Source organism: Sceloporus occidentalis, unplaced genomic scaffold, assembly GCF_023333645.1.
Source record: "Sceloporus occidentalis isolate IW3139 unplaced genomic scaffold, rSceOcc1.0.p SCAF_2, whole genome shotgun sequence".
In the NCBI taxonomy this organism is placed as follows: Eukaryota; Metazoa; Chordata; class Lepidosauria; order Squamata; family Phrynosomatidae; genus Sceloporus; species Sceloporus occidentalis.
The window spans coordinates 54,183,699-54,201,821 of NW_028316982.1; the positions used below are offsets into that span (position 1 = coordinate 54,183,699).

At 39.2% G+C, this 18,123-nt stretch overlaps 1 protein-coding gene across 3 annotated transcripts in view; it reads left to right on the forward strand.

Moving 5' to 3' along the window:
• IGF2BP2 (insulin like growth factor 2 mRNA binding protein 2) overlaps positions 1 to 18,123 on the forward strand; it is a 77,446-nt gene that overhangs the window by 34,803 nt on the left and 24,520 nt on the right. For all 3 annotated transcript variants that reach the window (XM_089509418.1, XM_089509419.1, XM_089509420.1), the window contains exons 3-7: positions 5,016 to 5,064; positions 7,421 to 7,472; positions 10,430 to 10,493; positions 12,706 to 12,978; positions 15,911 to 16,045. In XM_089509418.1, coding sequence (XP_089365544.1) covers positions 5,016 to 5,064; positions 7,421 to 7,472; positions 10,430 to 10,493; positions 12,706 to 12,978; positions 15,911 to 16,045 — 573 coding nt within the window. The remainder of the gene's footprint in view (positions 1 to 5,015; positions 5,065 to 7,420; positions 7,473 to 10,429; positions 10,494 to 12,705; positions 12,979 to 15,910; positions 16,046 to 18,123) is intronic.

Here is an 18,123-nt window from a genome sequence, read left to right on the forward strand (position 1 = left end):
GTGCATAATAAAATATAATTTATATAATATAATTAATGTAAATGCTACATATTTACCTCACTCTCTCCCTACTTCCCTTGCTTTGGTTTAAAAAAAGCCAGTGCTTTGTTGATATTCTTCAGCCCTGCACTGACAAGTTAATAAATTGGAAGATTGGTTGTTTTACTGAGTTGGTGGCTCCAATGATAGTGCTGAGTTCTTCATAGCCACAATGTAACAGAGACAGGGAGATGCATTTATGAATTTAGATTGGGTTGTCAATTAATTCATCATTTGCAGTCTGGTAGAATGATGGCAACAATTCTTACAAATTAGCTGGGGCACCGTGGGTTGGCCATGTGCTAACTATAGTGTGTTTTGGATGAGTTGCATTATGAATGCCAATATGAGACAAGGGTGCCGGTGGGACACCAGTGATTGTCATGTTTGTTTTGCTCTTGAGGTACAGGCAAGAGCACATAATTCCATTTTATTCTAATATGAGCATCAAGGGAGGTTCTGATGGATCACTTCCTTTATGAATCTTAGAAGGTGACTCTCATTTGTTTGTGTCTTGGTTCACGTGAGGAAGTCAGCAGTGGAACTGCATAAAGGAGTTGGGTGTGGAAACTGTGATAGAGGTTGACTGTTGCTTTTCAGACTATTGTGAATAAGGATAATGTGCCCTCTGCCGGCTTGTGCAGGTGAAAGCGGCTTAGGTATCTCATAAGGGTTTTGGGTTTATATTAAGGCTGGATGAGAAGCTTTGTCCAGTGAGGACCCTGACTGCCACTTACCAGTTGCTGAAGGAGTAGATAATGTTTCAGCTTCTGACTTTGTAGTGTGCAGGACCTCTCTCTTTAACAGTTGTGCATAGGAAAAGGAAGTGCTATTCCAATTTAAACAGCACAGACTTGGCAGAGCATATGACTAGGGAAGAACCAGATGACAATCTACTCCCGATGGAAAGAAAGCACTTACAATGAACAAGCATATATCAGTTTTGCTCTGGGAGCATAGAGTGGATGTCATGTATGTGTGATTTGTCCTGTGGACATTTCCTATAGGAAAGTGGCAATTTTCTATATGCAAGTGTGTGTGTGTGTATGGAAATTATCAGTGGAGTAGCCCTTTAGAATGGTTTTTGAATTGAAGAATGCATGGTTGCATCTCTTTACAATACCCATATGCTTTTTTTGGGTTTGCCACCATGAGTTGATATAATCTCACATAAGCAAACACTGTTTTTCAGTAAAAACATAACTGTAACAAATAGACTTAGAACATACTGAGGTTTTGGAATTTGATTCATTGCATGCAATTTAATCTTGGATATAAAGTATTCAAGAAGTGATACCAAGTTTTGATATGAGTTTCTCATATCCTGAACCTGAACCGGCATCTTCCATTTTGACTCAATATAGACATGGTGTATGAGTTTCTTTACTGGCTCCATTATTAGGGGGAAGGGATTGCAGTTTTAAAACATGCACTGGTGGGAGTGTTGAGTACAGCTGTGGAATATGGCTCCATTACAGTTTTTTCAACACCACTGCAGAAAAATGCTCATGTGCGAAGCAGTTCTGAGAGTTAACATGCCTACACCTGACCCATTTTACCTTTCTGTGGTACACTCAAGAGTTCCAACCTTCTGCTCTAGGTCCAGTGCAATGTTTGAAATACCAGCAATCCCCTAGCAGACAATGTGCTTATTTCAACATGAGGTTGGTTTTGTCTTTCCCAGACCAAACCTCCAGGCCTTGAGGCAGCACTTGCACAGACACCAGAGCAGGGGCAAATCATATGGGAATATTCTGTCCGACCTGAACACTTGGTCCACTGTTTCTCCCTCTGGCTGCTGTGCCTTTTTCTCCCACTGAAAGGAAGTGACTCATGCTTTATGAATGAGCAATGCAATGGCTCCCATGGTTCACTTAATTTCAGTCACAAATTTCACAATTAATGGAGAAGAAAGCAGTCCTGCCATGCTCCTTACAAAAATATCTCCTAATACCTAGAGTTCCAATCATGTGTATGTTGAAACCCAAGGTGGCGATGATCTCTGTCCTGCTAAGTGATGCCTCAGAGAAAATGTTGTATGAAGCAGTCTAGTGACCAGGATCATCTTTACTGGGAGCTGATTCTAACAGCTTTTTCATATTTATTTACAATCCAATCTCATCTCAGTTTTATTGCCAGTTTGCTGTGACTACCGAGTTAAGTGTAAGTTGAAATGTACTGCTAAAATTTAGCTTGTCCCAAATTTCAGAATGCCCATTCTTACTTTGAATTCTAGAGTATTGTATTTTCTGTTGTACAGTACAATCTATTTGTAACTAGGAATTATACCATGTCCAACCTCTTCCTCAAGCAACATAGTACTTGTTAACCAACTAATGAATGACTTTATTTATAACCCACCTTTTCCCCAAGAATGGGTCTCAGATGGCTCATTGGGGAAAAATACACTTTATGAGGCTTATAGTTTGAAACATGGACCAGAATGTGAAGTCGAATGACTAATCCAGTATATAGTTATAGGACAATGGGTGTCATTGAATTTAATGAGGTTTACTTCTGAGAATACATTAGTCTGCAGTTGGTTGATATCTAGACTGTGATTCCCAAACTTTGGTCCTCCAGATGTTTTAGACTTCAGCTCCCTGAATTCCTGACTATAGACTAAGCTGACTGGAGCTTCAGGGAGTTGAAATCCAAAACACCTGGAAGACCAACATTTGGGAATCACCGATCTAGACAGAGAAGGGTTTGACAAAACCACACCTGAACATGAGATACTACTGCAGGCAAAGACTGATGCATTTCAGACTATACATTTTACCAACAGCTATTTTGTACAATATCTAAATATTATTGACTTTGCCTTCTAGATTATTCTTCTAACATAATTTGAGTTTACTTGGTGAGAGTGATTCGCTGATGGCGTTAAGCATTTTTTTTTCTGTTGCTGGAGAGGAGGAGATGGGTAAACTGTATTCAGTGGCCTAGATCCAATTGTTAGTCTCTATTAGAATAAGCCTATTGAATCAATAGAACCAACATAATTGTTGATTTATCAAATCTCCATTGGCCCTGCTTTAGTTGAGACTTACAATTAGATAGGCGTTGCTGGATTCTTCATCTGATTGGCTGTGCTTAAGAAACAAAAGAGAAAACATGTTTCTTCAAATCTTTGTTGAAGTCACAAATCCTTTCCAGAGAGCTACATGTAAAGGATGGGTGTGCAATACATTGTCCAAAGGCCAAATTCAGCCCCTTTAGTCTCCCACTATCAAAATTACTGTCAAGCCATTGGAGTTTTGTAGAGCAGAAGTAGTAAAAAAAAAAACAAAAAACAGGCTTACTTTATAAACAAGGAACACGTAGCTTGTATTAGAATAGATTTGGGTTATTTGAAGCCTCCTGGAAATTTGACAGTAACGTTACAGAAAAATGCAGAGAAGAGATTGAGACACAATTCAGTGGCGGAATAATGATAAAGTGTCAGGGTGGATAAAGAATCAGTGTTTTTTTTTAATCAAAAACATTAGATTTTAAAAAATGGAACTGGACTTCTTTGATTCAAATTTTTAAAATTAAAACAATTTTGAGGTAAAATCTATCTAAAGGTTGTTTTCTGTGTAAGATACATTATGGTCCAAAGGTTATTCATCATGAAATTGGGATTAGTTTTTAATTACGTAGCATGAAAATGTATATTCATGCAATGTTTAAATTTTTTTGGTAAATTAATTCCATAGGTTTCAGCAAAATTATTGGGGATTTTTTTATCTAGATGATATTATGGTAAATGCTTGTTTTTACAGTTCTCAAACCTATGAATTTCTGTCTGCAGAAATCACAATCCCATTATTCTTTTGCAAATCTATGTATACAGAACACCTTACCTCTTAAGTGCTAAGTTTCAAAACATTCAGTGCATGGATCATTGGGAGTGGAATAGATCTGCAGAAGAAGCTAAGTGTGAGGAAGGAGGAGCAAACAATAAAAGTGAAACTGAAACCTTTTGAGCAGAATATTCCACATGGTTTTGGATTATTGTACAGTCGGCTCTCCACATTCATGGGTTTGACATTCATGGTTTTAGTTATTCGTGAGGTTAAACCCAAAGTTCCTCCACCCTGGAAAGGCTTGGGAGACACTTCTTCCAAGACTTTCCAGGGCAGCAGGAGCCAAAGGAAGGGAAAACTCTTCCCCAAACCCTTGCCACCCTGGAAATGGCTGCTGGGGTATATGTGTGTTGTTTGTGTTTTTTCCACATTCACAAGGGTCTTGTCCCCCTAACCCCGCGAATGTAGAGGGCTGACTGTGTTAGTTAAATTAAACTATTTAAATTGTTATTATTAAGGTAATGATTATTTTCTCTTTCCGATAAGGTACATCAGAAATGTTGTCCAGATATGAATGAGTAGTCTAGTAAACTATTAAATATTGTGTGCCGCCTTGGGTCTCTTTTTTGGAAGAAAGGTGGTATAGAAGTGAAATAAACAAATAAATAAATAAACAAACTGGAGATAGTTCACTTCACTATAATTTCATAAGGTGATGTATTTCTAATAGTATAATCAAATAAGTATTTTGTGTGTGTGTGTGTGTGTAAAACTAATCTGACAAGTTGTTAGTCTAAAAATGAAACCTTCATCTGGTAAATATTGAAATTATACTAGCAAGAATGAGTTTTCAGTAACTTTGAGTTGTGTAAAATATGTATTACGCTTATAATGAAGAAGAGTACCCTTTTGAGGTGGGTGGGGAAATCACTTTCTGAATAGTGATTTAAATCATGACTTAAATCAAATCCACCCTGTAAAGTGTGGTCCCTGAAAGTTTGGGGAAGGAGGTTCTAACTCTCTTAAGAAGTTTCCTGTAATTTAAAGGGGATTACCATGATGTCCTAGTTTAGCTCATTGTCTTTCAGCTGTAGTCAGGTTTCTTACATTTTAAGTGAAAAAGTCATTCCTTGTTTTTGATCCCTGCTCATGCAATCTCTGCTTTTGGGGACTTTCTCTTTACAGGAGCAGGAAGATACAAATCCGGAACATCCCTCCTCATTTACAGTGGGAGGTAGGTAGACAAAATATTTTAGCACTTCTTTGTTTCTCCTTCGCTATCACTGTGTACAGATAAAATGATATTAATCATTTCTTTGTTTTACAGCATTTCCATGCTAAAGTTATTCAGGGTGTTGTAGCTGGTTCGTTTCCAGAGTATGAAACCTTCACTGGTTGTTTTGGCAATAGCTAGATGCCCTTTCCTTTAAACTATGCAGTATATCATGGATGGGCTTGGGAGGTGTTCATACTTAAACACATGAATATTTCAATTGGCTGCAGCAGCCCCAAGAACTTTTAAAATTGGTGAGTTAGTTCCAGCAATCTGTTTTTTCTCTGCCAAAATTGCAGGAAGCTGGGGAACTATCATCTGGCTCAGTTATCCCATTTTTTGTTTTTAACCTGCTAGTCCTTCCACAAAGTTGTCTTGTGCTGTCACTTTAATGTGTCTCTCTACAACACAGGTATATACACTGCATCCAAATTGCAGAAATAATGCTATTGTACACAACTTTAACTGCCATGGTTCAATGCTATGGTACCCTAGGATTAGTAGTTTCTTGTGGCACCCTAAACATCTTACAAAACTACAAATCCCAGGATTCCATAGCACTGAGCCATGGCAGTTAAAATGGTGTCAAACTGGATTATTTCTGCAGTGCAGATGCAGACATAGTGGGATAAGACATCTATATTGTTCTGTAGATACATGAAGTAAAAGGACTCTAGCTCAGGTCAGATCAGGTAAACCTCTTGTCTAAAAGAGTCACAGGACTCTTCAAGGCTGTGGTCAGTGTTGGCTAACGTAAACACTACAGAATTATATGGACTAAGGTCAGAGCCAGTAAAGTTCATTTTTTAAAAATGTTTAACTCCCAGAACATCCCAGCTGCATAACTTGTGTTCTGGCTTGTATAAAACAGCTCCCAGTGAACCTACAGTTGTGCAGATCATGGTCCCCATTACATCTACTCAGCATAAACAATTCATGGACTTTAGGGCCCCAGTATCTAGTTTGGGTCATCACTGCAGTCTGTCTGTCTTTCTGCATACACACACACACACACACACACTCTCTCTCTCTCTCTCTTTCTCTTTTTTGAATGAAAGGCTTCAGAGATACAGGTGTTTTGAGGGAAGGACCTGGTGGTACCAACTCTGGCAAAAGGAGCAGCTAGTTTCTCCTTGTTGGATGGAGAGCACCAGAAACAAATGACAAGATGTGGCTGTTGTTTTACTGAGTCATCATTCCTACAAGCACAATGAAATGACTAGAAGGCCCATCGCTGATTCTGTATAGGAGTTTATATGCTAGGAAAATGACTCACTGGCAGTAAGTCAGGTGACTGAATTCCAGCTTTCAAATGTTGCTTGCACAGGACAGCTTAAATGTTTAGTTCTGGGAAAGGGGCTTCCTGGCAAGTTGTGACTATTCCTCTTTGGGTCATCATGTAACATTCCCTGAAGGGGAACTGCAATGGCTGTTAGCCAAGAATTGCATTTCATGCACTCAAACTGTTGAAGAGGACAGAAGAGCCTGTAATACCTTTTAGTGTCCAGTCATATGCTCTGAAGTAGAATATCCTACCTAACTAAATTTGTCCCTATGAACAGTCCACCCAAATTGTAAATCATGAGTATTTAGGAAGACACCTGGTTCTCAGGAATTAATTTTATCATTGCTTGCCTAGCTTAAAAAAAAGCAAGCTTTTTATTTTGTTACTGTTGGGGGGGGGGGGCAACCTACATTATCTGAAGGCTTATAGTATTTTGGAGATTCCACTGCTATTCAGTAGTTTCCTTTCTGCAGGAGAATCCATTGGTGACAATTGTTAAAGAAAAGGTGACAGTCTAAGTGGACCATGTGCTGACACTAACTGGCAGATTATATATCACTTCCACCCACCCAGTTCATGCTAGAGGATATATGCCTGAACCCAAGGAAAGGTCTAGCTCTGATTTTTTTATTCTAGGGAGTACAGAACACAAAGCTGGTTTATTGGCCAAGTTGTTAATGGTGACTGATGGTAGGCTTGTGCTCTTTTTAAAAGGATCTACCTTAAATGGTACTGTTTTTGATTAGAGATATACCAAGATCTCATTAACAAATGCTGGAAATAGTTCTGGCCATTTTTTAAAAGGCAAGGACAAACCATCTTCTGCAATTATGTGCAAAGTCTCCAGTGGAACAAATACCTGTCTCTGTTTCTGGCTGTTGGAGCTCAAGAACAATTTATTAAAGTCTGTTTCATTATGGTGTGGTGTTCTTTAACCACCATTTGCACAAATATGTGCCATTGATTTCTTAATTGTAGGAAATTCACATCAATCCATTTTCTCCTATATTGCATACCTGATTTCCTTTTCAGGTGCTAGATGGTCTTTTAGCTCAACATGGGACAGTAGAAAATGTGGAACAAGGTAAGGATTTTTTTAAACACTATTCTCATTCTCTCTTTGCTGATTTTATTAAGATTTCTTAAGCCTTTCACATGATTTAAGATGTTAACATTCCACAGAGACTATTATACTTATTTAACATATGTTGCACAGGACTCTGGAGTAATATACAGTTGGTCTTCCATATCTGTACATTTTTATCCACTGATTTCACCATCCACATCTTGAAAATATTTTTTTAAAAATTTCCAAAAAGCAAACCTTGATTTTGCCATTTTATATAAGATACAGCATTTTACTATGCCACTGACCTTATGGTGTTGGAAATACTTTTATTGGGAACTTGAAGCACCTTCATAATAATGTACTAGATTCTCATCCCAGGGCAATAGCTGAAGAAAATATTAGTCAGAAATCTGTTGGAAACATGCACAAACTTTACACACATATATGAGATGGGCCTATATACCCTAAAGGCATCAGATCCCATCTGATATTGGAAGCTAAGCAGGGTCAACTCTGGTTAGTATTTGGATGGGAGATTGCCAATGAATACCAGGTGCTGTAGGCTATATTTCAGATGATGAAGCAGCCAAAATCACTTCTGCATATTCCTTGCCTAAGAAAACCATATTAAATTCATGGGGTCAACATAAGTCAACAGGTGACTTGAGGGCACATACACAAACATATCCTTTTATGATCCTTGTACATGGAGTTATTCAGTATCTTCACAAACATTCCTCCCTTCTACCCCATGAACCTTCTGCAAAGATAAGGCCAAGGCTACCTTGACAATTTAGTAACCAGGGTGCCCAGGAACCTTCTAACAAGAGCTAGACAAAAATTGTAGCCACCTGTTTTCCCAGATTTCTAGTGTACTTGTTGGAGACCTAGGAGGGAAATAGTTGCTATTTGTTCTCAGCTCCAGAAGAGCAGCTGTTTGTTTCTAATCACCCTGCACCCTTTCCCAGCAACTAAATGGCTGAGGGAGCACATGCCCTGCTATTCATGAATCCTTGCATGTCCATTGTAAACATTATATGTGAAGGTTTCTTAAGTATATTGGAAATGTGTGCTTGGCAGCATCCTGTTTCTTGTCCTCAAATCTTCTGAACGAGTTTTCTCCCATGCTGAGTGCAATTTATCTGACTACCTTCTGGAAAGGGTCATTGTAATCAGTTCCTTTCTCAAAGGACAAGAGATATCATAACTCTTACAAGTGCAGGGCTGGCTCTGTTGACCATAGCAAGGTCCAAAGTCCATATTACAGTAATACCTTTGTCAGGCCAACCAGAAGGGCACAAAATTAATTACATTAGCTTTCAAAGCTCTCTGACATTGTCCCCAAGCAAAAATAGGAGGAGAAAAGCATGCAGGGAAGGAAAGTGACATTGTTAGAATCATGCAGTGCTTTCAGGTGACATACAGGTGATCTGTATATACTGTAAAAACTGCCACACTTCCAATGGCTGTGAACTGACTGGGACTAAAGCAATTTAAAAAAGGAAATTAATTTGTTTCTCTGCTTGAAAATTCAAAGAACTCCTCTCTCACATGCTTGCGCTGAAAAGCTGCTGGCTGGACAAACCTGTAGACCTTTTCCTTCGTATTCCAGAATTCTGAAATATGCGCAGATTAGGGCTGCGGCAACTGCATGCTGCAGCCCCGATCTAGCCTTTCCAGGGCACAAAAAGAAGCTGCATAAAGTGGTTCCTTTTTGCGCCCTGGAAAGGGTGTGATAGCTGCGGTGCCACAGCTTTAAGGCATTTCTTTGGCACTGTGTTGTGTAAACGCAGCACCAGAGGAACGCCGTGACACCATCTACCTTGTGGAGCAGAGCATGGCATCACGCCACTATGGGGCAGAGTTGGGGTGTGAGTTGTATGGATGTCACACTCTAACTCCACCCCAAGGCTGGCCTTAATGGCCGGTCTGCACAGCCCCCACATAACAGAGATGATGCAGTGATTTGATACAATGATTTAGAGCTTCAGATTATGATAGTTCAGCATTTTCCATATTTCTGGTCTTTTCTCCTGTGCTATCTATATCACTTGATGACACTTAGTTGCTCAGATGTGTGCGTCTGAGATGATGGAAGATAATTACCAGCCAACTAGTTCTGTGGGCATTTAGATGTTGAAAGATGGATTGCAGGCTACAGCTGTAGGAAAAATAGAAGACGTCTGTATTTTGTCGAATGAGCCATCTGCTTGTTCATAGCCAATAGAACTGCATCATTATTTTTGGAAGTATATTGTTTACTTGTTTTTAATGTGAATTAACAGAAGTGCATATGTTCACTTGGGTGAATGATTAGGGTTTCCTACCAAGGGCTCCCTAGAAGTGGATTTTGGGTACATTGTATAGCCTGTATTCTAAGTCTGACCGTCCCAAACATAGCCTCCAAATATGGTGGCAGCTTATTCTGCTGTTTTCATATACTGCAGATGCAAAACCACAGGCAGACAGACACTTAATTTTATACATATGATAGTCAAGCCAAGGCCTGGGATGGGATATTTCTAATGTCTTGTGTTGATAGCGAGTGGGGTTCAGCTGAAGCTATATCTTGGGCAGGACAGACATTTAAGATAGCCCCTGTGGCTTGGCTATGAGCTTTTTATGGGGAATAAATCATATTTTCTAATATGATTATGGCACGGTTCTATGTGATCTCTTAACAAATGCTAGGATGACAGATACAATCCTTGCCACCATTTTAATCTTTCAAGGCTGAACAATTAATGTCAGTGCAACAGACATCCATTCTCACTGCTTCTCAAAATCATAGCATTAGTCATTAAAGTCTTTGGGACAAGATGACCATGTAAGTCTCTGTGACTGCACGGTTCTAGAAGGCAATCTGTATTGTGATGAAAAATGAAAATAATTCTGAGTAAGATCTTCTCTCTTGACGTCCTCCCACATGGTAACCCAAGCATGTGTTTCTTTCTCCTCCCTCCCCCCTGTAGTTAATACAGAATCAGAGACAGCAGTTGTCAACGTTACATATGCAACAAAGGATGAAGCAAAAGTGTAAGTGGCAGCTTTAAATGTAATTTTCACCCCTCCTATATTTCATATTTGATTTTTCCTCTCCTGGGGATATCTTCTGGATGTTTTTCCTTGCATTTGCAGCAAAATCAGTGCAGAGCACAATGTTTCCTTGCTGCTGCTGCTGCTCCTGCATCACAAACTTCAGCATACTTACTTACCTGAATTCTCTTCTGAACATTTGAATTGGAATTGATGCCAATAAAGTAAAGCTTTCTCTGAATAAGAAGGCCAGGTTGAGTAATTCTTGTGAAGTTGGAATGCTACACAGGAGGGGCCAAATACTTTCAACAAACAGTTGTAAAGACAATGGAAGCAACATTTCTTTGACCAGGAGGACTTTATATCAAAGTTGGAGCTGGGAAATGTTACCATCACCTTTGTGTACACAGTACAGCTTTTGCATTCATGCTAGGGAGAATGGGAATCACAGTCATATACATCTGGAGGATGCCAGGTAGCGAAATGGGGCCATAGGAGAGAATGAGCTTTTCTTTATTTATTGCATATAGATACAGATAGATGACAATGCCTACAAATGCAGAAGAATCAAATCCAGCTGCAATCCTAAACACCCTTACCAGGAAGAGAATATGTCCTGCTCACCATACTGTCGCTTACATCTGAGTAAGCATGTTTAAGATCATGCTGTAAGTCCCATGTTAGTTGACAATGTTGTACGTCCCATTTGTTTTTGCTGGGGCTACCATCTCAATTGACATTAGCTTGATTTAGGCTAGTATTGACTCCATTAGTGGTTCTGAATTATCCTTGGCATGACTTTGTTTTTATTTTTTTTAAAAATTCACAACCTGCCTAATGAATAATAAATCACAATGAACACCCTTAAGGTATTATTTAAAAATAATGCTTAAGCCACAGGTAGCTGCGTAAGGCCACCTGGGTCACTTTTGTAGAGAGCACTTCCTATAGACAGCATTTGGCAGGGAAAAAATGATTTTGTGTGAGTGTGTGTGTTCAGCTCTCTAAGGTCTCCTGGGAGCTAATACACACACACACACACACACCAGCCCTTCATAATTCTCCATCCCTCACATAAGTAATGATACATTTAAAATATACGAGTACATTTAACGCATGTTTACAGAAGAACTTTCAGTACTATACAGTGGAAATCTGAAAAGTTACTTATCCTATTCTCTGCCCTGTTTTCAGATCAAGCCACACAAATGTATTCTGACTAAAGAATGTAAAGTACTTTATTTTCCAATGTGCAGTGGAAAAATCTTTCACTACAGTAAGCTTACCTGCAAAAATTTTTATCTGCATTTTCCAGCAAGTAACTGCTGTCATGAATCAAGATCAAACGGTCTGTAACAATTCTGGCATTCCATTTCCTCTTACTTTCATATGAAGCAGTCTTTGTTCTTGATAGCTTTCACAATGAATGAACATTGCATAGTGCATTCTTAAAGGACTGATATGTAAGAATAAGATTTATTTTATTTTATTGTTTTGCCAGTGAAGTGAAAATCTCTAAGCTGAAATGCTGAAAGCTGCCTAAAATACTGGTAAAACACCCCATTTTAAGGAGGCCTTTCCCATCTTGGCTTTTACTAGGTGGTTTGGACCACAGCTGCCACCATCCCAAACTAATATATGTTGTTGTGATGATGGGAGTTGTTATCAGACATATTTGGAGAGTGCTAGGTTGGGGAAGAGGCATATCTGGTTAGACTGCGGTCTATTTTATTTTTATGTGTTAAATTGTGAGGTCCAGACTAGACAGAGCAGTTGTAGGTCCATGCTTTCCAACACTGGCTAGTTCATTTGTTCCTAAAGCAGGGGGTACAAATTAATGTACCAAAGGCCCAAGCAGGTGGGAAATACTGAAACTGAAGACTGCGATATTTGCCACCCAATACTGCTTTAAGGAAGGACTGTAGAGGCTGAAACATTTTTGGGCTTTGTATTCTTCCTTTGTATCTCCAACATCGTTAAGTCCTTCATGAGTTTTTTCTTGATGGCAGTAATGCCCAAGTGTTAAAACTAAAATTGAAATTAGGAGAGAGTGTCCATTCCCATGCCAATGATTCTTCTGACAACACTCAAGCACAAAGAGAAAGAAATGAGAGCAATGGAATCAAGAGGTGTTGTTGACCATGATTTTCTTTAGGGTCTCAGAGCAAAAAGAATTCCTCCCTAGTGATGTTCTGTGTTGTTTCTGTTTCAGAGCAATTGAGAAGCTTAGTGGTCACCAGTTTGAGAACTATTCTTTCAAGATTTCCTACATCCCAGACGACGAAGTGAGCTCCCCTCAGCCCCCTCAGCGATCCCGGCGTGGGGGCCACTCTTCCAGGGAGCAGGGCCCCTCCCCTGGGGGCTCCTCGCAGCCCAAACAGCTCGATTTCCCATTACGGATCCTGGTCCCCACGCAGTTTGTTGGTGCGATCATAGGAAAGGAGGGCTTGACCATAAAGAACCTTACTAAGCAAACCCAGTCCAAGTAAGTACCACAGATGGTTTAATTTCCTTCCACATGGGCTTTGTTTGTAGCCTTTACATCCCTGTAATTTGTGTTTGGGGGTTTCCTGGGGTTTTATTTTGGACCAAATGCCAAGCTCTGATATATATTATGTGGCAGAAGCTCCATGTCTCTTATGATAACTTTTAACTTGGTGTTGCTGCATTTTGTATATATTTATAGGAAGTGTTGTTTTGATGGTTATTAGAGCTTCTGCAGCCATGATGGTTATATTGTCATTTTCAGACCCATCTTGTTTTTTTACAGAAAATCCTGGTTAGACTGTGATGTACAGTCACCCACCATCCACTTTATTTCAGGGCAATTTAATCTTTATTTTTTCCATCCCCAGATGTATCTTTTAAATCAGTTTTAAGCTTCCAAGCAGTTGCCTTTCTGTTGCCAGACTAAAAATAAAGATGCCACAAGATGCTAGCACTGACCAGCAGATCTGTTTAATTCATATAGGAGTCCTGTGTCAATCTTTTCTTTTCTTTATTTCTTGCTGCCACCCCCCACCGTCCAACTATTGGAATCCACTAGCTACTGTTTCTGTATATTTGGGAAACTGTCCAGAGATTTTCTGCACTGTTGAAGGTCAGCTTGGAAGAAGCTGGTGCCATGTGAATGCAACTTTAAATGCTCAGCATGACAGTTGCTTACACAAAACAACTTACTTGGTGTGACATACCACATAGATAGGGTTGATTTTTAAATTTGATATCGTCTACTGAATTATTTTGGAGAAGGAGGGTTATGGTGGCACAGAGAAGAATGTTCTAGTCTACATGGGGAGCTGCTGCCTCCAGACAGCCTGTCATCCCCACAGGGAGCAATTCACGACTGCCTCCACAGCACACTAACTATACTCAAAGATGCCATTCAAGACTGTGCATTGTTCTCCTTTTCTGTGAGGCCACTGACAATCCAAATCTAAATATTATAGTGCATTTGTTGTGTTGATGTCAAACCACCAATAAATTATGTATCCTACACATTCTTAGGGCCAGTTTATACATGTGATGAACTCCCATACCATTGACACTGGGAGCATAAAGTACCAGTTTGCCTGGTATTTGGTGGAAGCACAGCAGGGAAGTTGTCTGTGGTCTCCTTGATTCTTATGAATTCCATACTGTATATTCATCAACTCTTATCTGGAGGCTGTTGCATGTATCTGCCAATCCTTTGTTTAAACCAGAGCTTTGGGAAGTTACTTTCTTGGACTGCAAGTCCTAGATTCTCCCAGCCAGCATAGTCACTGGTAATACTGGCTGGGGGAATCTGGGAATTTTAGTCCAAAAAAGTAATTACACACCCCCCCCCCCAAAGCTCTGGTGTAAATGATAGTTGTGTTCCCAAATGGTAGCATATCAATTTTCATTTTTCATCTATATTTTGCTCCATGGAGATCTATTCTCCTAGGAGTCTTATTCTTCCTAGGAAAGAGAGATTTACTTGGCAGGAAAACTAAGGCGGGTTACACACTGCCAAAAAGTACGTGCTTGGCACGTACTAGGGTTAGGAAGGGGCGCACCATTTTGACGTAGCGGACGCTTAGCGTCCGCACATTGCAGCGTGGAAATGATGCTGCAAGTGTGCCATTGGCGCCTTGCGGCGTCATAACCGCGCCGCAAAAAGAACCCACTTTTTTCGGGTTCTTTTTACTGTGCCGGGGGACCACGCGGTTTGTCCGCTGTGGTTCCCTGGAGCAGCAAACATATTTATGAGATGATCTTCTTATTTACTATACATAATGTTAGTAATTCATTTAACTTGTAGTTTTTGTAGACATCACATAATTTAAGGCTTACTATTTTGGGTTCTAGCACTTCAGTATATGTTGTGCAGTGGTTTCCAAAATTGCACCCTCAGATATTGCTGGACTACATGAATCCATGATCCTTGGCACACTGGCTGGGGCTTTTGAAAGTGGAAGCTCAATAAACTTTGGAGGCCTACATTTAGGAACCATTAAACTAGTGACTCAAGGGAAATCTGATAATTTAAAACATTTCATAGGTACATTTATTTTATTTTATTCTCAAAACAACTGTGTGAGGAAAGTTAGGCTGAGAATGAACAACCCAGGGTGACCTCCTGAGCTTCATGGCTGAGCAGGTATTTCAACCTGGCCTTCTCTGGCTCTTGTCTGATGCTGTAACCACCGTATCACACTAGATCACCATGAGTTGATGCAACATGGAGAAGCTTTGTGTTTGAGCACTCAGATGCTCATTTTCTTCCTTTGTTTGGTTTAAACCATTATTTGCTGTTATATACAAACTAGTTTCCATTGGCCCTCAAAATTAATTTTGGATAGCTGATGGTTTGAAGATGATTCCCAGTTCTGGTTTGGAGGATAAGAGCAGACAGTAGTTTACTTGTTCAGATGTAACAGCAAACTATGATTTTGTTATGAACCAGGAAGTCTGGAAAGGAATCAAAAGTGTGGGAGGAAGGAATATCTGAGTCAGAGACATGCTTATATAATTGCAGACCATAGTTTGACAGAATTCTTGTTAAAGTGGAAGGCAGTCGGGAAAGTGGGGAGACCACAATACAGATGGATTGTTTCAGTTAAGGAAGCCACAACCCTGAGTTTGAAAGACCTCAGTTGTTGACCAGAGTTCTTGGAGGTCTTTCATTCATAGAACCACCATAAGTCATCTTGACAGCAAATAAGAACAATGATTATTGTCATTTCATGTGCTCTCTAAATCTTAATGCTTATCTTATCTTTGGGTATTGGTTCAGTATGGGTTTGAAGATGAATTCTCTGCTGATGGTTTGTAGTTTCAAAGTGCTTTTAAACTGCATTGTGTAGTTACTTTGCTGTTATGTTAGGGTGCCAGCTTCAGGCACCTTTTTCTGACCCCTAGCAGATTTTTTTGTGTGGACTTTGTTACTGTAGGGTAGACATTCATCGGAAGGAAAATGCTGGTGCTGCAGAAAAACCAATCACCATTCACGCCACCCCAGAAGGGTGTTCAGAAGCATGTCGCATGATACTTGATATAATGCAGAAGGAGGCTGAAGAAACAAAATCGTGAGTATTTCAAGTGTTGGTAGAGAAAGTGGGAAATGGAACAGTAGTTGTTTTATTTAATCACACAAAAGGAAGAGACTTGTAGCACCATAAGTAATAAATCTTTGATATTATGAAGGCTTGTACTGTTTATGCAGAGAAGGACTTTGAACCCACGCCCTTTATCATCTTGCTCTTTATTATGCTGTGTCTAAAGTGGATATTCTTTTGGTATTTTCATTTAGACAGAGGAGGAGAATAATCAGTTTGAAGAGTAATTCTCCCCCTCCTCCAATAAAACAAAAGAAGCCTGAAATTATCTACATGATGGAACAGAGATTTTGTAAAATTTGGGGCATGGAGTGCATGAAGTAGACCAGGAACTACTAGTAGATTCCTAGATAATTTGAAGTAAATCAACAAGGATTTCTAACTCTTAATTGAATAGCAGTAACAATAACAACAGCAACATGCTGTTTTTATATTGCTGATATAAAAATTATATAACCAATGGTATTGCTGATAGTTGGGAGGGAGGGATGGGAATAATCCAGATTTTTATGAGAGGGGATAGGAACTCCATTTGATCCTCGCACTAAAATGCAGATTCCGGGCCCAGGAATTCTTTTAATTCTATGTCTTTTGTACCAGGTTCCAATAAGTGGATCTCAGACTTCAGTTGGGGGCAAAACCCACTGAAAAGTAGATCATCACCCTGATCAGTGTGTAGTAAAAAGATGCTATTGCATTTTTGAATATCAATTAATAGACCCTATGTCCCTTCTTCTCCCTCTCTATGTAACAGGAGTGGGCAACTGTGGAAAGCTAGGAGACTTCATTAGTTCCCTCAGGAGACCTCAGAAGAGTAGTACACTGTCTAGGTTATGACAAGTTGCTAGTGGGCAAATTGTATCCATCCAGATGTTGTTGAAGTGCAGCTTCCATCAGCCCTATCTAGCATAGCCAACAGAGAGGAATGTTGGGAGATGCAGTCCAACACCTCAAAGGTCACAGTTCACCCACTTCTGCTTCAGAGAGTCAGAACTCAGAACACATACTAATTAGGTCTAAAGATGAATTTCCAACAACTCCTTGGAATGTTTTTGGGACAGGGTGGCCAATATAAGATTTAGGAGATCTGCTGACAGTTCAGATATGGAAATATTTGGTTAGATTGGAGTGGGCACATTAGGGTCCTCCAGATGTTGTTTGACTGAATATCCTTTCATCTCTCACCATTGGCTAAACTGGATAATGTAGATGGGAGTTGCAGTCCAGCGACATTTGGGATACTGAACAAACAGGTTTTGTACTAAATCTATACATGTATATTATCAAGAAGATGTACATCTTTTTTTCTATAGTAATTTTAGCATTTAATTCTTCTAAAGATTTGGCAGGTATTTGGGGAATTCGTTCTTGTTTCAAATATTCTTGAATAGCTTGTTGACGTTTCAAATTTTCTTTTTCTGCCTGAAATTGGTTCTCAAAATAATCTGCTGTAATATCTTTTAATTCTTTTTGCTGTGTATATTCTTTCCCATTTGCTTTTAATTTAACTATCAGATTCTTTTCTTTATCTTCCTTTAATTTCCTAGCAAGCCATTTCCCCGCTTTATTTGCGTTTTCAAAATGGTAGTGTTTTATATATTTAATTTTATTTAACATTTCATGCATGGCGTTTGGGTTTATTTTGTATCTTAGCTTTTGCCATTCTTGTTTTATTTTTCCATTTTGAGGGAATCTCTTTATTTCATGCTCTTTTTGTATAAACTTCCCAGTAAGTTCTTTCTCTATTTTCTCCCTTTACTTCCTTTTCCGAATTTCTTGTTGTATAAGTAGGCCCCTTGCTACTGCTTTCCTTGCATCCCATATTGTATGCATTTCCAGATTATCTGACATGTTTTCCTGAAAATAAAATTTTAACTGTTGTTTTACTTTAAGTACTATTTCTTCATCCGATAATAGGTATTCTTTTAATTTCCATGAGTATTCTCTTCTAATTTGTGTAAATGTTAGTTTCACTGGGCAGTGGTCTGATAACAACCTAGGCAGAATTTCTGTTTTTTGAACTTCTTTACACAATAGTTTAGATATTA